Below are 20,227 nucleotides of genomic sequence, written 5' to 3' on the forward strand. Positions count from 1 at the left end.
TGCAGGCCTGGGGCCCTTGGACAGAGCCCAACCAGCAATTTTCCCAGGCTGGGCGAGGCTGGGCTGGAGCAGGGGCCACGGGCCAGGCCTGAGGTTTGGCTGGTTTCTGTCTACTTTCCCATTAAACAGATATGCCAGTGAATGTGTTTGGGACAGCAATGATGCAGGAGGTTTTGGTAACAAGACTGCAGCTTGGAGACAACCCTCTTTCCCCATGTATCCTGGAAAAAGCTTTCTGAGCTGGGGCTCACCCAGCAGCTGCTGCCCGCCCACCCCTGTTTTCCCCCCACACCCCAAAAGCACTTTTCCCATGACTCACACATGGCAGCTTGTGCACTTCTTTTATTATTAAATATATAAGCAGCTTCCTATTTTTTAAATAGATATTTAAATGACTTTATATAAAATAATTCACCACTTCCAAGTATAAAAACAAAATCTCACAGTGTGTGAGCCAATGTTCCCTCTCAGCTTTCTCAATGAAAGGATTCCTGTGCAGGTAGCCGGGGGTGGGGCTCCCAGAGGTCTGGGGGCCTTCCCACACCTGTGTCACCAAACGCCCACAAAGAGCTTCTGCAATGGGCTGGATTTGCTTTCTTCACTTTTAAAATACTATACGTTTGGGGTGGGGGAGGAATGCCTTTTTTTCTGTGTTTTTTTTTTTCCCTTTCACTTTTAAATACATATTTTCTAGCATCAAATATAGAGTCTGTGACTAGTAGGAGCCCCACAGAGCAAGCTCCCCGCTGCCCTTCCTTCAGCCGAGAGCAGCAGGGCAGGGGCGGGGGGGGGTACGGGCAGGAGACCCCCACTTTTGAGGACAGGAAGAAAAGTTCATGGGCCCCCACCCAGAGGCCAGGAAGGCCAGGATCTCTCACTGGTGGGCCCAGGACAGCAGGAGAGGAGGGGCACAGCAGCACAAAGGGACCAAGGCGGGGTGATCAACGGCCCTGACACCTCCTGCCAGCTCTCAGAGCAGTGGCTGTGGGCTGGCCCAAGAAGCTGAAGCCCTCTAGGCAGACTTGGAAGTGGATGCCTGGTCTCTCTCCCACCCTGGCTGGCCTGGTCAGAGAGATAGTGGAGGGGCAACAGCTGGGGAAATCACTGCCTACCTGGGTGGGGAAAGATAGGGTGGGAAGAGGATGGGACCTGGGTGCCATGCTGTGAGGTCGGCGCAGGCTTGCCGCTGTGATGGGGCCGGGGCTTGGTATGGGAAAGGAGACCAGGTGGCAGGGTCTGGGTGCAGACCCCCTCCCCCAACCACCTCGGCATACCCATAACTGCGAAGACCCAATTTCAGTGAGAGCGTCCCCTGCAGCCTTTCCCCAGGGGTGGGGGGTCTGCCTCTGTCCTCCCTCCCACTAGTCACTTCCCTCTTGGGAATGTCAAAGTGCAAGACGCAGAAACCTGCGAACAACAACAAGGATGCAGCCTGAAGACCAGCTCCGGCTGGAGGCCCAGGCGTTTCTCCTGCCCTGGGGAGTTGAAGCCTCGGTCAGCAGAAGGTCAGGGGCTTAGGGGCTCCCTCAGTCGACACACAAGGCCAGCTCGGGCACTAGGCGCAGGCTGCTGGCAGGAGGCTGGAGGGGCGGGAGGATGGACGGACGTTCGCTCACAGGGATGGACAGGGCGGGCTGTTCAGCAGGCAGGTTCAGTATTCACAGTGCAATGGCTTCCTTCAGGAGGGGAGCCTCTGCGCGGCCTCCCGGAGAAGCTCTGGCAGAGCTGGAGGGAAGGTGGGGCAGACGCCGGAGCTGGCTCTTCCCCTTGGCCTTGGAGCCAAGCCAGATAGGTCCCGAGGGCAGGGTTGACCTCCCCTCTCCACCTGGCAACCAGCAAAGGACACCTGGGCAAGCGGAGGGTGTAGGCACCCTCCAGACTGTCTGCACGAACCCGGCAGGCCCAGAGGCCTTCTCTTCCCGGCTTTTGGGCTGCACATCTTGACGGGAAATCTAGCCGACGCTGGCCCGCCCTGCCGAGCTCATGCTTCTCTCTCCGGAGACAAGTCCCTGCTTGTCGGTGTTGGGATCCCTTGGCACCAGGCAGTCCTCTGGGCACCAAGGCTCTTCCATTCCTCAGCGCCCATCCTGCTCTCCCACGTCCTTTGGGCATCTGGGTCCCTGGCCCAGGTGTGGCTTGGAGGGGAGTGGGAGGAGGACACGGTCCCTGAGGCACAGAGGGTCCTCAGCTGGGCTTCCCAGCCTTCCTCTAGTGAATGGGAGCCTCCAGGGCCCACGATAAACATTAGCAGCGTGGGGGGCATCCTCCAGCCCTCTCGTAGTCAGTCCAGAGTCTGAGGGTCGAGGGCAGAGGGACCCCAGCCTCGCTGCTCTGGTCTAGTCCTGGCAGGCAGGAGCTCTTGTGGTGGGCAGGTCACATTCCCAGGAGAACAGCTTGCGGGGAGGGGTGGTGGACACCCCCATCACATCTCTCCCGTGGAGAGACTATCCTACGTGCCCAGCTGTAGGGGAGAGAAAGAAAGGCCAGTCAGCTGAGTGGGAGTGGAGGGAGGGGTCACTGAGGACATGAGTGGGGGAGGCATAGCGTTCCTGTGGGCTCGTGGCCATGCTGCAGGCAAGACTTCCATCTGTCCGCTCCCTCGCCTTCCCAGCCACCCCAGACACCGCAAGGGACAAGGCCGCTTTTCCTGGCAGTGGCCCAAGCCTCTGGCCAGACTGGCCTCACCTCCTACCTCCTCCTGGGGAACCAGGGACCACAGGGGGAGGTAATGGGGCCTGGTAGAGGCTTAAGCAGGGCCGGGGGAGGGTGTTGGCCACTGCTCGAGTGGTAGAGGCTGACGGGGAGGGAAGGAGGCACTAGAGGATCCTTAGACCCCTTTTCAGATAAGACCATCTCATTGGTCTTGGGCCAAGGAATGAAGGGTGATTCCAGCTAACTCTAGCAAAGAGTTATACCCTACACCATTCATCACCGAGGGTCATCACACGTGTTACTCTGGACAGCAGGTCATGGGTAATGAAGAGGAAGAACCAGAGACAGTTCCGGAACAAGGGAACTCCCATTTTGCCACTTGGCATGCTAACCCCTAGGCCACCCAGCCTCCTTCCCGATGGGCTGAGGGACTTGCCTCCCCGCACCATCCATGGGAGCCGAGGCCCTGCTCCCTCCAACCCCACCCCCATCGTACTCCCTTGCCCAGCATCCTTGGAACGCTTTGTTCCCAGAGCAGAAATCCCCTGGACCCTATCCAACAGTTTGACTTTGGATCCTGTGTGGAGCTTCCCTCCCTGACCATCCATAGGCCCTACTGGCAAAGTCCATGATGGACGAGGAGGGCAGATGGGACCACAGCTTCTGGCTCCCAGCCCATTCCCATGATCTGGAGAGGGAAGAAGGGAGAACCATAAAATGGAAATGAGCCTTGCTGGATACAGCTGGGCCACAGGTCCTGCTGGAGCTAGGAGGGAAGAAGGACCAAGTGGGTGAGCTCCACTGCCCCTGTGTCCTCGTTCCTTGGAGTGGAGGGATTGGGGTCTGTGTTTTCTTTCTGAGCATCCCTCTATCAGTCTCTCTGCCTGTGTTTTTTCCTCTCTCTTTGTCAGAGTGGTAGGTACCCTACGGATGGGCCCTGAGTCTCCTATGGCTCCTAGGGCCTGGGCTGGACCTACCGATCCAAGCGGGGTCTGGATATGGCCCCTACCCTGGGTTCCCTCTCCCAGTGAGATTTTGAGGGGAGGAAGGGGGAAAGCTTGTCAGGGCCTGAGAGCAGGCAGGCAGGGAAAACAGAGAAAGAGTACAGAGGAGATGATGCGGAAGGTCAGGACTAAGCGGGGAGGCTGGCAACCAGTCAGAGGGAGGTGTAGCCTTGGGCCATGAAGGCTCCAGGGTCCTTGGTCCCTCTTCTGCTTTCCCAGTCCTGAGGGGGTCTGGGCTAGCCTCACAGCCCTGCCCGTGTCCCGTCTGATCCGCTCACCCATCTTAGCCTACCCCACCAACAAGGGGGACCCCGGGGTTCCAGATGTGTTGCTTCCCGCTTTTTTCTTTTTTCTTTTTTTTTTTTTAAGATTTTATTTATTTATTTGACAGAGAGAGAGATCACAAGCAGGCAGAGAGGCAGGCAGAGAGAGGGGGAAGCAGGCTCTCCGCTGAGCAGAGAGCCCGATGTGGGGCTCGATCCCAGGACCCTGAGATTATGACCTGAGCCGAAGGCAGAGGCTTTAACCCACTGAGCCACCCAGGCGCCCTAGCTTCCCGCTTTTTTTCTAAATAGACTTTCCTGATTTTGAGTGCTTGTTAGGTCCCTTTCCTGTTGAGGAGTGGCCCAGACCTGTCACTGTACACATGGGAAAGTCCTAAGGTGCTCACTTGCTCTTGGCATGGGGTGTAACGAGAAGCCCGAATGGGTTACCCCAGCTCGTCAGCCAGCCGGCCAGTCAGTCAGCAGATCAGGCTATTAGCCAGCTAGCTAGTCAATCAACCAGTCAGCTCACTGATCAACAACCAGCCAGTTAAGCAGTTACCAGCTAGTCAGTTGGTCAGTCAAAGTCACCTCACCAGCTGGTCAGTCAGTCTGTCAGAGTCTATTAGTTAGCTGGCTAACAGGTCACCCAGAAGACCGGTTGGTTAGAGACAACCGGCCAGGCTCAGGTGGTGAGTCAACACTTAAGCCAACCAGGCCACATTTATTGAGTTTGTGACAAGTATGGAGAAGGCCTCTCTGTATTAGAACATGGGACAGAAGAAAATGACAAAAAAAGTAGAAGACACAGTCCCTGACCTCAAGGGGCTCACAGCCTTCTTAGGGATATGGACTATATATACACACACGGAAGAAGGTTTGAAAATGTATAAAAACAACATCCAAATAAGTGCAAATTGATATAATATGAACCAAATACAGAAGGGCTGAGGGGTAGGAACTGAAGAGCAGGCAGGGGGTGGGGAAGTCAGTCTGGAAAAATGGGAGGTGGCGGGGTCGGGGGGCTGCCTGGAATCAGGGAGCCAAGGCCGAGGAACGATAAGGATCACATCTTTATCAACAACGTGGGTGAGGACAACAGAAGGCACTCCTCAACGTGCAGGGGACACACTTGGGAGGGCTAGGAAGACAGAATGAGGATTTAAAACTATTTCCATGGGCTCAGGTGCTGGGCAGAAACCAACGAGATGGTTTCTACAAGGACACACAGAAACTCCTGCACCCGGGTTGAAAAAACGAAGCTGTCCACGTAAGGGAAAGAAGGCCTGGCTTGACAGAGGTTTATGGGAAATGGAATTTGGGGTTTTAACAGAGCACAAGCTCAACACAGGACAATAGCACGATGCAGCTATTAAAAAACAAAGCAGAAAACCCACTAATGCAATATGAATCTGTGCAAATAGAAGAATACCGTCCAGATCAAGGAAGGTAACAGTCCCACTGTACTTGGTAGACAACATCTGATGCACCATGTCCAGGGCTGCGGGCCCTATTTTCAGAGGGACATTGACAAATGAGTGTGTCCAAAGGAGGGCGACCAGGATGGTGAGGGGTCTGAAAACCATATCATATAAGGAACGTTTGAGGCACTTGGCCACACTCAGCTTAGAGAATTCTTTAAGGGGATATGGATAGCAGACTTGAGACACTGGAGGGCTCTCATGAGAAGAGGAGGGAGAACCATGATGGAGGGAGCAGGGAAGCTCCCTGGAGGAAGGACCTCCTCCCAGCGCTCCTGGGAGATGACAGGGAGCTTGGCTGGGATTGGGAGCACGGGCCCAGCAGCTGGCTGATCCCCTGTCGGGGGCGAAGAGGGAAGACCCCCATGGTGGGGGATGCTGGCCAAATGACCTCTAAGAGCCTTTCCAAGACTAAGGTTCTGTGGCTCCATGAATCTAAAGCAGGGACATAGAAATGATCTTGACTGGGGAGAAGGGTCAACTAGGGTGCAGGCCGATAGGAAGCTGGTGAAAGGTGGGTGTTAGGGCCAGCTGCTGGAGGAGCCTGGGAGCCTGAAGTGGGTAGCAGTGCAAATTCCCCAGGAGGGTAAAGACTTTACACAAGATTTTGGCTGCTCTGGAATGAAGAGTGGCAGCAAGACTAAAAAGCAAATACAGAAATAATAACCCGATGCACGGGTAATAGTGCCTGGCTCAGACTGGGGGGCAGGGAGGGGGAGGGGGGAAGACCCGAGGATTCCCGAAAGGAGACAGTTGGCAGGATCTGGTGATGGATGGAAAAGGGAGTAGGAGGGGTGGAAGTTAAGTGTGGCCCGGCCTTGGGAGAGTTGGTGGTATCCCCAAGGTCGGATGATTGGAAAAGGGGTAGCTCATTTTAAGGGGTGGAGAGAGATCCAAATCAGAGTCTTACCTTAGAGACCCCTCTACACGGGCAGTTCCACCTGTCTGTCCTCATCCTGGGTCAGGGGGCTGCAGGCAGAGCATAGGGCTGGTATAAGACTTCAGCGGAGGCTGAGGAGTGAGGGAACCCCTTAAGTGTGTCCCCCAACCCTCCCAGACATGTGCTCCAGCCCTCTCAGATTCAGAAGACCCAGAACTGCCTAGCCCTAAGAAGAAATCAGGAAAAATCCCAGATATCTGGTAAAGAAGAAACGCCCTTCCTCCTCTCCGCCTCCCATCCTGCTCCACTTCCTCAGAGCAAGTGAAAGAAAGTCACCCCCAGGTCTAGAAAGGAGACAGATGCCAAGACACACCCCCCTACCCCGTGCCTTCCAGAGCATCCCCACCCCGTGGAAACTCTCACCTGCCCTCTGGTCGCTCCATGGGAGAATCCATTGTCTGAGGCTCTCGATGGCTCTGGGGACAGACAGCAAAGAGCAGGTTCACTGAGGAGCTGGGGACTGATGTGGGAACTGTGCCTCACCCCCAGGCAGGGGTGCCCAGGGGAGTTGATGAGTTAGTTATCAAAGTCCCCCCAGCTACCCAGATGTGGGGATGAGCCACGGGCCTGGAGAGATTTCTGAGGGCTCCCTGCTGGGTCTCACCCTCTCTTCTGCCCAGGCTGGCTGCTTCCTATCCCGGGGGGCCCCTGGGCCCAGGCTCCGCAGAACTTCCAAACGTCCTACCCTCATAGCACTTTACTTGGCCAGCTCCCCTCACATGTGGGTTCTCTTCCCATTCTTGGCCCAAGAATATTCTCTCCCCGTCCCTTCCCGTTGACTTTATAAGCTTGGGTTTCTCGCATTTTTTAAGAAACACTCCATTTCAACCTCTTATCTTCTGTGTTCAGTTGGGCCCGCATCTTGGCGCCTGAGGAATCCAGCAGGGCCCAATAATCCTCTGACCTGCTCCTCCCCCCAGATTGTGCCCCTCCCCCATGAGCTGCCCTCCTCTCTTGGGGCCTCTCCTTACCCGCCGTCTCCGCCTGTAGAACAGGAGGCCACCGACGGCCAGCAGGACCAGGACGATGCTGGGCACCAGCAGGTGGAAGGTAAACCGAGGGAGCTGAGGGTCAGAGTGTCTCTCCTTCTGCCTCTCATGGCCTGTGTCAGTCAAAGGAATGGAGTTAAAAGGGGCGGGGGCCCTGGCTGCCCCCTCACTTGCTCGTCTTCCTTCCAGCTCTGTGGGGCTCCTTCGATCCCTGGTGCTCCTTCTGCCCTCCAACTCCCCGAGGGGCAGCACATGGCCCCAAGAGTGCCTTCTGGAAAGCTTTGGGGGTGCAGAGAGGGCTGAGGGATTGCTGAGGCCTCGTGGCGGCCGTGACGGGGTCCTGGCAGAGCTTGGCTCCTGGTGGTCTCTGGGTGGGGCAGATGGACGGTCTGTCTTCTCAGGTGTGTGACTCTGGGCCTGGCCAGCGGATCTTGCAGGGCCCACCATGGGCAGGGGAATGCCAGTCATGTCCTCTGGCTGCTGGCTCCTGGCTGAGTAGGACAGGGGAAAAGGTGCTGACAAGAGGTCACTGGGCCTGGCGGTCGTCTCGGCCTGGAATCTGCCTCCTTCCAGCCTGGAGGAAGAAAGCTCTGCCCCTTGGGGTACGGGACCCTCACTAGCCTCTCCGGAGGCCTCTTCCAGGGTCCAGTTGGTGCCCAACGCAGAGTTAAGAGTGTCCTCCATCCCCAGGTCGGGGGCCCCGACAGAAGGCTGGAGCTGAGATGACTCTCCGACGGGGCTGGCCCCCACCCCTGGGGGCTCCGGAGATTCAAAGCTCTGGCAGGTGCTCCTGGGTGGTCGCTGCTTGGCACTTCCTAGGTCCAGGTCCACTGTGCGAAGGGGCTGCTCACTGGGCAAGAGGGAGCTGCCCTCTGTCCCCTCAGAATCAGCCCGGGTCAAGCCAGCCATAGGGGCCATGGAGGGGGCAGGGGGCTGCTGAGGGGAGACAGAGGCCAGGTCACTGCTAGGGGTGGCTTTGGGGTACAGGCAGTTGCAATCAGGCTTGGTCACCACACCTGAAAGAACCACAGAGAGAGGGAGAGAGAAAGACGGGGAGGAGATAGAGTCACCAGCCTCCAGCACAGCTTTCCCGGGTGGGGGAGGGGGTCGAGAGGGGGATATGGGTCCAGGGGCGGTCCCTCACCCCCTAATTCAGCGCTGGGGCAGAGGAGAGGACAGGACTGGAGCCAGAGCTTAGGACACAGGCCTCAGGCAGTGAAGGTACAGACTGCAGGGTCTCACAGGCAGAGAGCAAAGAGTGGGTGTAGAGACACAGATCGGGGGCCGGGGGCAGGGAAGACCAGGGAACAGCCTTTCCTGAAGTTCCAGCCGGCTAGGTGCCAAGCCAGGATTAAGCAGCAGCTAGCCAGGAAGTGGAGCAGCGGCCTCCAGGACTAACCCAAGTCACCCCCAAGTCCCATAGACAGTGTCGATTGGAAAGCAGCTAGGCAGTTTCGTGCACGGCCAGGGGCCACATAGCCAAAGCCATGGGCGGGAACTAGCTGGGGCTGGAACACGGCCAGTACTTGAGGCCTTGGGATTGAAGCAACGAGACTGGACTTGGCCACTGGCAGGTCGCAGGGCCTCAGGCCCTGCCTCAGGGAGCAAGGTTGAATGTAGGAGGGCACAAGTGACATGGGATGCAGAGACGAGGACACGCACGATACACATGTGTGCGGCTGGGCCTGCACTGGGAGCTTCTGAACGATGCTCAGACTTCAAATCCAGCCTTTTCCCTTGAGGGGACACTTAAGGCGTCCTGGGGACTTCTGGAGCCAGGGTATCCTGGTGGTTCACAGCAGGGCTCCTGGCGCAAGGCCCTGGGTCCCAGATGGAGCCTCGGTCTCTCCACGGAACCCCCTGTACGTTCAGCCAGCCTGCAGAGCTGGTGGGGAAAGCCTCCAAGCCTGCAGCGCTCTCCGAGGGGGGCCCCTTTCCCTTGCCCTAATCGTACAGCCACCAGCATGATCCTTCTCAATGCTTCCACATGCAGACATAGTTGGTGTGCATGCACACACATGTCGGAAAAGACATGTGCCCAGGCCCACCCAGAGGCACAGGAAGCCACATATGTACACAAGGAAAGCACATCTGCACACACAGGAGCACGTGTAGCAGCCAGGCTGCCTCCCCAGGGTCCCTCCAGCCTCCCTCCGGCCTCCCTCAGGCCCCATGTCTCACCTCCCAATCCCTGCTCTGTTGCCCCCCCTCCTCCCCTTGTCCTGCACTCACTGGCCTTTTCGGTGCTGACCTTGGCTGGAGCACTTAGCAAAGCTGTTGTTGCAGTTCTTGCTGAAAATGTTCCAGTCCTTTTTCAGGAGAGTCTTTGTTTCATTAAAGACATTCTTGATCTTTTCCAGCAACTGCAGGGGTGTCTCATAGAAAGTTCTGACGCAGGCCTGGAAAGACAGCAGGGCCCCCCTTGGTGAGGATGAGCATTGGTCTATGTCTCTAGCTTGTTTGCCAAACTCCCCTGGCCTTTCTCACATCTGTCTCCTTTTTCTCTTTCATTTTCTCCTTCCCCTTGCCCCTAGTCTGCGGTGGAATCAGTCCTGAGATCTTGAGATACGTCATTTATTTGCAGATCTATTTAACATATATCTGTGTGCCAGGCATGTGACAATTACCTGGGAATCAGGCAACGAACACCAGAGACATGGTTGGTGGCTGAGTTGGACACTGAGTCCAGCAAGTCATTGGTCTTAAATGCACTGTTACAAGTGCAGTGAGTCACATGGAGAAGTGCGGAATGATGTGAGAATATTACAACAAGTGGAACTAAATGAGGGTTCAGGGGAATTTTCCCATGGAACCAATGGAAAAAGGAGCAAGAGTCACCCAGGAAAGGAGGCGGGGTTGGAGAAAGCTGTCCACGTGGTGAGAACAGACTGTGCAAAGGTCCTGGGGCAGGAGAGAGCCTGAAATGTCCAAAGACTGAAAGATGGCTGCAGTGGATACAGGAAGGCCATCTAGGAAGAAGGTGCAACAACAGATGCAACTGAGAGAGGTCAGCAAGGGCCGGGTCCTGCAGGCCCTGGTTAGCCATGTCGGAAACTGTTAACTTGATCCACAGAGCAAAGACAAAACATCCGAGGGGCTGCGGGGAGATGGGTCACGGTGGCATGATCAGACTTAAGTTTTAAAAGGGTCATCATGCTGTGGTGTGGAGCAGGCCATGAGGACTTGGTTCCTTCTTTAGCACTGGTATGCCTTGGAAGGAGGGCTGAAGCTACCCCCAGTCCTGTCTGTTGAGCTGTTCTTTTCTATTCTGCTTGTAGGAGCCAGGTTCCCCACACCCACTGGAGCTCGCTTTACACACTTCTGGCTTTCTTCCCACCTCTTGAGCTGCTCCTCAGTCTCCTTACCAGGCTCCCATCCTCCAGCTGATTTATAAATTCCGGCATTCCTCAAGACTGTCCTGGACTCACCTCTCCTCTCACCCCAGATGATGCCACACAGGCCTATGGGTTCATCGGTGGCCTACTTGCCGATGAGTTCCAAATACCAAGTTTTCCCTTACCCCCAGGTGCATGGGGGAGAACTGTAAGCTTAACTCTGAGGTCCTCAATGCCATCTCTGAATGCCCATGACCTGTGTACAGTAGGACCTGGGGAGATGGTGACCCAAGGGATGAATGAATGAACACAGGCATGAGAAGACCATCATTCAGCTCCTCCACTCACTGCTGGAGCAGACTATCGAGTTTGGGCTCCTTTCCTCCTCTCTAAAGTCAGAACCATCATCCTTTCCAGCCTCCCCACCAGGGCTGCGGTAAGAAAGAGGGACGCTGGCGCTCTCTCGCCCTTCTATGTAAACCTTCGTCTCCTTCATACCTCACCTCAGGCTTCCTAGAGAAGACAGCAGCCATCCAACAGAAGGTCCGGCTGCCCACTTATGAAACAGAGACTGTGCCTTATCTCCTCAGGGGCTCTGATCCCCGCACCAGCCTTCCCCTCAGCATACCGGCTCCTCTAGCCTCAAAGGCTCCCTCCTCCCTCAAGGCTTCCCCGCCACCACTGCTTCCACACTGGATCTAGGCCATGTGCAGGGTGGGTGGCTGGTGAAAATGCAGATTCCCAGGCCTGTCCACAGACCCAGTGAATCAGACTTTCTAGGGGTGCATCCTGGGAATCTGGAATTTAAGCAAGCTCTCCAAGGGATACGTATGAACTTTAATGGTGGAACACCCCGGCTTCAATACCTCTCGGAAAAAAGGGTTCCTCCTGCAACCCCACACTCCCTCTGGCAACCTCTCCCTTTTTCTGGGCCCTTGTGGAGCTGAGCTCCTCTACGGGGCGGCCTCTACTTCCTCTGTGTTCACCCATTGGTACCCACCTCCGGTGGCAGCTGCACACTCCTAGACCCATCGGACGCTCTCCTACCCTGGTCTTGCTTGGACTTTTCAACCCCATTTGATAAAGGCAACTACTCATTCCATCTTGAGACCCCCTTCTCCATGGGTCCAGTGAAATCAGTCCCCTCATTTTCCTCCCACCCCTCAGTCTGCTCCTTCCCAGTCTCCTCATCAGGTGCTGTGCCTACCTGGCTTCTGAGGGTGGGGTTCCGGGGCCCTGTCCTACCATCTCCTGGCCTCATGCATGACATCCTTGCTGCCCCCTCCTTCGTGTGCATCGTGGTGGCCCAACTCAAGCCCCAGCTGTCTGCTCCACATTTCTGCTCAGCTGTTTCACAAGCATCTCGGGGTTGTGTTCCCCAAACTGAGCTCCTGGTCTTCCCCCAAGGCTACTCTGCCTACTGATTTTCCCCATTTCACAAGTTCTGCAGCTCCCTAGTCCAAGCCTCTAGGATCTCTGGGACGACTTGTGCCCCCTGTTGGCCTCCCAGCCTCCATTCCTGCCCCCTGCAGTCCCCTCTCCGCAGGGCTACCAAACCCGCCTCACAGTTCCTTTCAGTCACTTCCTGTTCACCAGGGCGCCCCTCACACGTCAGACAACATCCCATGTCTATAAGACCCCCGGTGCGCCCCTGCTGGCTCCCACCTCCTCCCCTCTCTCTGTCTCTTCCACGCCTTGGCTCTGGTGACTACCGGTTGGGCTCCTGAATGTGCGTGTAGCCGACCTCAGGGCTTGGTGTGTAGCCTTCTCTGTTCTGGAATGTTCTGACCAGCCTCACTGCCTCCTAACTCTTACTCCTCTTTGGACCTCAAATGAATATTCTCTTACTCAGAAGCCTTCTTCTTCCCTTCTTCCCCACCACCTCCCTTTTTAAATGAGACTGCCCTTTGTCTCTCAGAGCCCCAGGGAGGCCCCCTTCACGGCTCCTTCCCCCACCTCCTTCAGACCTTCCCTTGCCTGGTCATTGCCACCCTATGTCCCCCATATTTTACTCATACGTTTTGTTAACTGTCTCATCCCCTCCCCTAGACATAAGCTCCCTGCATGCAAGGGTTTTTGTCTGGTTTGATCCCAGCTGTTTCCCAGTGTCCAGACCGGTAATTGGCATGCAACAGGCATGCAGTGACTATTTGTTGGATGAATGAATGGTCCTCATGCTTCATAATGCTATTTATTTGTCATTGTTTAATGGTCGTCAGCCTCCCCTGACCATTAGCCCCATGAGGGTGTGAACCATGCTGTTCTTGCTCATGATGACATCGATGACATCGTCAAGGCCTAGCACTGTGTCTCCCACCTGGCAAGTCCTTAGCAGAGGTGTGTGGGGTGAATCCATGAATGAGAGCGTGAGTGAGCAATGACCCGGGGTGGCGGGAGAGCAGGGGAGGCATGGGGACACCCTCTGTGTATCTGGGCAGGCGTGGGACCACCAAAGTCGCCCTCTGCTCTCACTCCAAGCTCCCGGCTCCAGAACACTCCTACCTTGTCCTGCTCTTCATAGTCCTTGGTGAAGCAGCTCTTAAGCCTCAGAGACAGTTCCTGGAGCTTCACGATGACGTTGGCATTGGGAGTATTGTCTTTGAAGCGCATGGTGTCCTCCATGATGTCTTGCATCAGGAAAAATGCCTTCTTAAGGTAGCACACAGGATCTTTCTGGAAAACGAGAACCTGGAGTTTATGGTCTGGCTAATGTGGTCTGGGAACCCACCCAGGCTCTGTGGCAGGTGCCCTCATCCCTGGCTGACCGAGAGCTGCAGCCTACCCTACACCTGGCCCTGAGGGGGCCTGCCCTTGAGGGAGGGCCATGCCACTCCAGTTCGAAGGGGGGCGCTGACCCCAGCTGCTCTTTCATGCTCTGTGTCTGGGATCTGGAACTGCTAGGAACTGGGGTAGAGGGAAAGACATGCATGGGCTTCTGATCAGACACAGCCTCGTATTTCTGGAAGATGAGGCTTTAATCAGAATGGGTGTGCATGTGTAGGGTGGGTTCTGGGGGAATGCTCCGTGTTTCTGTCTCTCTTTTGGCTTGCTTTCACAAGTCCGTTACCAGGTGGCTCCTTCTAATCCTCCAGGCCACAGGGGAACTAAAGACCATCTGAGGGCCCAAAGAATAACCTCAGTGTTTTGTCTCCCTGAGAGATGGCGGTTGCTTCAATGGAGATTCTGCTTTGGCTCTGTATTCCTAGGACCCAGTCCCATTGATTCCTAGCAGAAGAAATTTGCTAGGCTTGTTAAGGTGTGAGGGAGGGAGTGAAATACTGAGGTGATTCTTTGGGCCCTGATGTGGTCTCCAGTTCTGACAGACGTGTGTATGGGTCGGGTGAGCAGAAGCTCAGAGATGGGAGCAACTTCTGGGCACATCACAGTGATTTTGTGTGAAGCACAAAGATGAGAGGATGTGACCCAAGGGGTGGGGTGGGAGCAGTTGGAAAGGCCTCACAGGTACAGGAAAAGCTTGTGCAAAGGCCCGGAGGCCAGAGGAGGCAGGCGACCAGGGCAGTGGGTGGGACTGTGTGGTGTAAACCCCAAGCTGACCAACCTGGGCTTTCTCCTGGAGTGAGGGGGCCCTGCCAGGTTAGGGAGAGAGAAATGAAGATAATAGGTTGGAGTTCTGAGAGCTCCTCCTACTGGTGGGGTGATGCGTGCATTAGAAGCCCCGAGGCCTCTTAGGAGGCTCGGGAAACTGTCCAAGCAACTGATTGGGTGAGGCTGGGGCAGAACTCAGAGCTGCTGGGAGGTGGAACCAGCAGCCCTTGGTGGCTGGCTGGGTGTGGGGTAGGAGGAAGAGGGAAAGGGCTGGACTGACTCCCTGGCTGCTGCTCTGTCTGTTGGATGGAAATGACATCCTTAAGGAAAGCATGTGACCCAGAAGTCATATTGGTTTGCCTCAGGCCCTTAGAGCCAGCCTGCCCGGGTTCAGATCAGGCCTTCACCACTCAGTAGCTGTGCTCCCTTAACCTCTCTGAGGACAATAACCAAGATCAGCATGTCACATAGTTGTATTATCAGGATTAAATGAGAAAGTACCTAGCACACAGAAGAGCTTGATAGGTGCCAGGGCCAGGAGAAGGGAGCTGCAGGGGACTCGAGGCCTGGACCTTGTTCAGCCCTGGACCCTGGCACCCCAGGATGGAGCACCAGCGATCCTCCCACCCTCTCCCTGCCCAATTACGGGATTTCTCCTCCCTTCAAGTTCCTACATATACCCACCTTGGGAAGCACACAGAGGGCCGGCACATGGGCCTTGTAAATAACCATAACTCACCAACTGCTCCTGGTCTACAAACTCAAAGGCAATCTGGCAGGAAGTCTCCATCTGACTATCAATCTGTAAGAGAGAGTAGGCCAGTGGTGGCTGGGTGTCTGCAGCTCACTTGAGCTGGCCTAAGAATGAGAACTGGAGTTTTGATCCTCCTCTGCCTCCCCACCGACTATGCTGGGAAAGACAGAGCCAAGGGGAAAGACTTGGGCCTCCCACAGGCCCAGGCTGGGCTGTAGAAGAACAAGAAGTCTCCTCCTTCCACCTCCCACTCCATCAAATCTAACAAACAGCTATTAGTTATAAGGACGAACTCTCTAAGAGGATCTAGGGCCTAATCTTCCATGACAGGTAGTAAGCTCCCTGTCGTGGCAGGAATTCAAGCATAGGCTAGACAAGCTCTGGGGATTCGAGATCTATAGGGGTTGGGGCTAGATGTCCTGAAAGCCCTCCTTGGCCCCCAGAGCATTCTAAGCCTCAGAGAATGCTGTGGTTCTTGGTCCAGCTGGGACAGCTGCAGTAGCTACATGCAAGAGGGAAAGCATAGAGGTGAGAAAGGTAGCAGGCCCAGCCTACAGGCCCCGGAGCCGGAGCCAGCCTCAGCAAGTGGTACTCCACCCTGCCTGGCTAGCCCAAGGGATGGTAAATTCTCTTCTGAGCAGGACAGCAGCCATGATGGTAACCTGATTCTGCCTGGCTGAACCACATTTGGAATTGGGAACCTCTCTGCCAGCCCAATTAGAATAAGGCACAGCCTCCTTCATGGTGGCCTGGGTGTGCAGTACTTCCCAGCTCTAGGGTTCAGTCCAGAGCCAGGAAAGGGAAGGTGGAGGGCTGGGAGTGAGGCAGGAGCCTCCCCTCTCTCCACATCTGGCTGTGGCCCTGATGCCAGGCTGGCAGCATGTCTGGGAGCCCACGAGTCCGGGCCCACATTTGGACACAGCAGGCAGACTGGGCTGGCTCCCTGGAGATGCTTTCTCTCACTGAGGGAGATCCGGGCTCACCAACCACTTCTGAATCCAGGGGTGACCTTCCAGGCAATCATCAACTCGGGCAAAAGCTGGAAGTCCACCCAGTCCATTGCCTGCAGGCAGAGTCACGGAGGGCTTCAGGGTTGGGTGTGGGTCAGACGCCCTGACACTGAGAAGGTCAATGAGGAGAGCATCAGTGGAGCTAGACAGGAGCCATGAATCACAGCCTGCTCAGCTGTGCTTCTCTGCCTGCAACCCTTGCCTTGGACCCTGTTCCCTGGCTCCTGCCTCGGTTTCCCCAGAGGGGAGAAAGTAGACAGGCACTGCCGCGTACTCACCAGCTGCTGGAGGAATTGCAGGTGTCCGTTCCCAATCATGTGGCTACAGTGCTCCGACGCCTCCTCGGTAATACTCCCTCTCACCAGGAGACAGACCAGCAGAAGCAGGGGTGTCAGCCATGTCTGTAATAGACAGTGCATCATTACTCCCAGCTTTCCGTCTCCCTAGGAACCCCCATGCCCTGCCGGGAGGGAAAAAACAAGGACCTCATACCCACAGTATTCCAGACTACAAAGCCCCAGGATGCAGTGTTTCCCAAATCCAGCTTTCTCAGGATTTCCTAACTGGCATGCGCAGTCTTGCACTCCCTTGACAACTACCCACACGTCACCTCCTCCAAGAAGCCTGCCCAGATTCACCCAGGCCAAGCCTGACGATGCACTGAACTTTTCACTAGGACCTGGGAAGTGTTCCTACCTGCCTAAATTTCAATTACACGGGCAAGTCCTCCAGTGCAGGACTAGCACCTGCTCATTGCTGTGTCCCTGCAACATCGAACACAAACTAGAGAACTTTTGGGTTGCCCACTCCTCTCAGGTTCACTTTCATGCACCCACTCCAGACTTCAAGTTGGAGACATTTCCCCTGGGCCCAGCCCTTCCTCCCACCTGATTCCACCCAGGACTGGCTCTGCTACTGGAAAAACCAGGGCCCCAAACTCAGTTTCACTGGGAACTTATCCCATGCCGGAGACATTTTGGAGCTCTGTGTGTGTGTGTGTGTGTGTGTGTGTGTGTCCAAAGGAGCCCAACTGCTTAATCAGAGGCAGCCGTGCCAGCCCTAGGCCATCCCTACCCCTTGGAACCCCATCAGGCTCTATATCCAGCCAGCCAGCTCTGATCATGACCAGGAAGTGTTCTGAGATCTCTCCCTCCTTCAGTGCCCACCTGGCCTGGGAGCTGCTCACCCTCAGAGTGATGGAACTAGCCCCTGATACTCCGTCATTCCCCCTTCCTTCCTCTCTCCCTCCTCCTCTCCGAGGTCCTCTCAACCCTCTCCCTGGCCCAGATCTCCCCTTCTCCAGCCAGAGGCAGCAGGATTCTTGAGCCTTCTTCCCCCCAGCTCAAGGTTGCCTCCTGGCAGCTGATGTCCCCAGATTCAGGGAAATGCTGTCAGGGTGGGGTGAGAGCTGGCACTTTCCTGGGCTCTGGGCTCTGCCTCAGAAACCCAAATGATGAGACAAATACTGCAAATAAACAGCACATTGGAAAAACAAGGAGGCTATGAAACAGCCTACAACAACGACATGCTGATTTACATATAACTACAAGTCCAAAAGCTTGTTAGCTCCTACCAGGGAGGAGAGGCCCTGGCTGGGCTACCAGGGAGGGTGCACAGAAGGGAGGCCTCAGTGAGGCCTTGAGAAATGGGGAGAAGTTGATGGCAGAGAGAAGGAAGGGGAGGTCTGGAGGGCAGAGGCCCGGGATGGCCCAATGTCATTCAGTAAAGGCTGAGGGTCCTGGCCTGATCTGGGGGAGGGAGAGTAGAGAAGAGGGAGGACAGTCATGGGGGGACTTCGGGCTCTGTTGGGCAGTTGAAGAGGTAGCCCTGGGGGGGAACGGTTGCCCAGGCCTTCCGAAACCTTCAGTTCAGGACCCACTGGAAACGGGGCCATGCAGAAGCTGTGTCTCCGTCCCAGGCTGGCTGCCACTGAGGTTCTGAGCCCCCGGTTTTGCATGGTATGGAGGAAAGAGCCCGTGGGAAAGGAGATACTCAGGAAGACAACCTTGCCACAGGTACTTCAAGATCTTGATGCCGCCTGGCTTTCAGAGCTATTTCAGGGACTGGTGTGGGAAGACTGCAGCCACCACGTGGGAAGCTGACTTTGAAGGTGGCCCAAAAGGACCCCCACCCCTGCCCCTGGGGTCCCAGTTTTGCCTCAGAGGATGAGCCGGATGGGCACCCAAGGGTTAACACTCTGGTTCAGCTTGAATGTGGCTGGGCAGGCTCTTCTCCCCCTCCATTCTTCCTCCCACCTTCACGCCTCAGCCTCTGGGAGAGCCATGAAGGCACCTTTGCCCTTTGCGGCAGGCCCAGACATCTCTCAGACCCACTGACCAGCATCACCTGTCCCTTCCTCCTTATCAACAAGGGCCCTGGAGGGACCTCAGCTGGACCGGACCTCTGGCTGCTCCTGTCTAAAACCAGCCCCCCTGCTCTCTCCACCTTAGCCTTCTTCATGGTCTCCCTCCAGCCCTTATCTTTGTCTTGTTGCCTATCAGCTCCCCTTCTACGATGTCCCCTCCCAGCCCTGCCTCCTCTCCCTCAGCTGGGCTCTTCCTCCCTCTGGGGATGGATGTGCTCTTCCCCTTCCATCTCAACCCCACCTGCGATTCCTTTCCATTCCCCTCCAAATATGTCTGCTTCTCTCCCAGTCAGGTTTCTCTTCCCGTTCTCCTCTAGGGCTCCGCAGAAGCAAACCCACCCAGAGACCACCTTATCGTTCATTGACACTGCCACCCTGCACTTTCTAGGAGATACCCCGCTAGTGCCTGCAGTTGCGTCCAGACATTCCCCTGTGCAGCCCTGAGCAGCCCTTAGCACACCCAGGGTTCTGCGCCACCAAACCCTCCTTCCACCTTCCTCTGCCCCCTCTAAGACCAGGATCTCCCCAGCTGACTGAACCAGATTTTGCAATGAAAAGGTTCAGAACTAGTCCCAGAAACCTCAGGAGTCCCGTTCCCTGCCAAACAGACTTGATCCAGCCACCCAAGTCCCCAGTAGCTCCTGCCTGCTCCCTGGAACAAGTAGAGGCTTGCCCAGCTCCTTCCTCTGCCAGCAGGTTCCTGGGCACAGGCCTTGGCATTCTGTAAGCCGGCTGACCCCTGAACTTCCCCCACTCAGAAGCGCCCACTCCCCCCAAGCAGGGTCTGAAGCATGTGCGTGGCCCACGGGGAAGATACCGGCTGCGGAGGCGCCACACTGAGCGCCCAGCCTTTGCCCCTGACTCTTAGGGGTGTCCGGTCAGTGGAGAGAGAGGCAGGGGCTTCCAAGGAGCTGGCAAAGAGCCTTGGCTTCGAACCCTTCTCTCCTGACAGCGGGTGGCTCAGTGTGCGCCTCGGTGCAATGGGGTGAGCAGCGTCCCCTTTCCAGGGCAGTACCGCAGCCCCGGGAGCAGCTGCAGGGCGCCAGGGGGCTCAGTCGCGGCGCGCCCGGGACCTCAAGCAGCCAGGACGCAAAGATGGGAAGGAGACCGGAGCCCGCGGTCTCCGCGGGGGAGTGTCGCCGGCCGGCGCGCCTGGGTAATGGGTTCCGAGGAGCCGCGCCACGCCGCCCGCTCCCGCCTCAGCCCTGCCGGCCCCCCGCAGCCCCGCGGCCGCCGCTTACCGTGGGAGGGCAGCGCCCGGCGGCGCCCCGCGCGGTCATACGGGCAGCTGGGTCCCGGCCGGGCGCGTCGGCCGCCCTCGCTAGCTCGCTCGCTGGCCGCCGCAGAGCCCGCGCCCCGGCCGAGGGCCGCGCTGCCGTCCGGGGGGTGCGGAGAACGGGCGGCGGCGCCGAGAGCACCCAGGCAACTTTCACTTTCCACCAGCCGGCTCCACTGGCCAGCTCCTCGGCACAGCCTTTTAAGCGGACTTGTGGGACATGTGGTTTATGGGAAATCACCTTGGATAGGCGCCAAACACACAGATACACACACACACACACACACACACACACACACACACACACGACACACAGACACAGACACGCGCGCACGCGCGCGCGCGCACTGCCACAGAACCCAGACACAGACACACTCCAGAGCCCCCACTCATCCGTCTCCCCTCCCCCGCCCCCGGGGCCGGTCTTCCCCGTGGTCCTCCCAGTCGCCCTGTTTTCTGTGCTCAGCTCCGGAGCCCTCAGCAGAGCAACGCGGGCTCCACTGACTCCCGCCCTCCCGCGCTCCCGCTCCGGACCGAGCCTTTCCTTTTCTTTCCTTCCGCGCTCTTTAGGCAGATCCGGTGCGCTCGCTCGCTCTCTCTCTCTCTCTCTCT

General features: G+C 56.7%; 1 protein-coding gene across 2 annotated transcripts; it reads right to left on the reverse strand.

The window, feature by feature from the left end:
- Window positions 1–325: 325 nt before the first annotated feature.
- CSF1 (colony stimulating factor 1) lies at window positions 326–19,792 on the reverse strand. Of its 2 annotated transcripts, none has more exons than XM_080799968.1 (9): window positions 19,581–19,792; window positions 16,253–16,375; window positions 14,950–15,012; window positions 13,167–13,337; window positions 9,581–9,728; window positions 7,312–8,345; window positions 6,704–6,756; window positions 6,311–6,369; window positions 326–2,461 (listed from the first exon to the last, which is right to left on the reverse strand). In XM_080799968.1, the coding sequence occupies exons 1-8, from the start codon at window positions 19,617–19,619 to the stop codon at window positions 6,324–6,326; spliced, it is 1,677 nt and encodes a 558-aa protein (XP_080656094.1). In that variant the 5' UTR covers window positions 19,620–19,792; the 3' UTR covers window positions 326–2,461; window positions 6,311–6,323. The 2 variants fall into 2 exon arrangements, with proteins under 2 accessions (XP_080656094.1, XP_080656095.1); XM_080799969.1 differs by having other exon boundaries at window positions 7,312–7,442; window positions 19,581–19,784.
- Window positions 19,793–20,227: the final 435 nt, after the last annotated feature.

The sequence above is a fragment of the Martes martes genome (assembly GCF_963455335.1).
Source record: "Martes martes genome assembly, chromosome: 4".
Classification (NCBI taxonomy): Eukaryota; Metazoa; Chordata; class Mammalia; order Carnivora; family Mustelidae; genus Martes; species Martes martes.

Bases quoted from the DNA above. Each gene is read 5' to 3' on its own strand.
- CSF1 (XM_080799968.1), bottom strand. From the start codon at position 19,619: ATGACCGCGCGGGGCGCCGCCGGGCGCTGCCCTCCCACG. The intron at 13,338-14,949 runs GTGAGTTATGGT...CTCGTTTTCCAG, and splicing joins TTGTAGACCAGGAGCAGTTG to AAAGATCCTGTGTGCTACCT. The intron at 6,370-6,703 runs GTGAGAGTTTCC...CTCTGCCTGCAG, and splicing joins ATGGAGCGACCAGAGGGCAG to CCCCCTGACCCAGGATGAGG.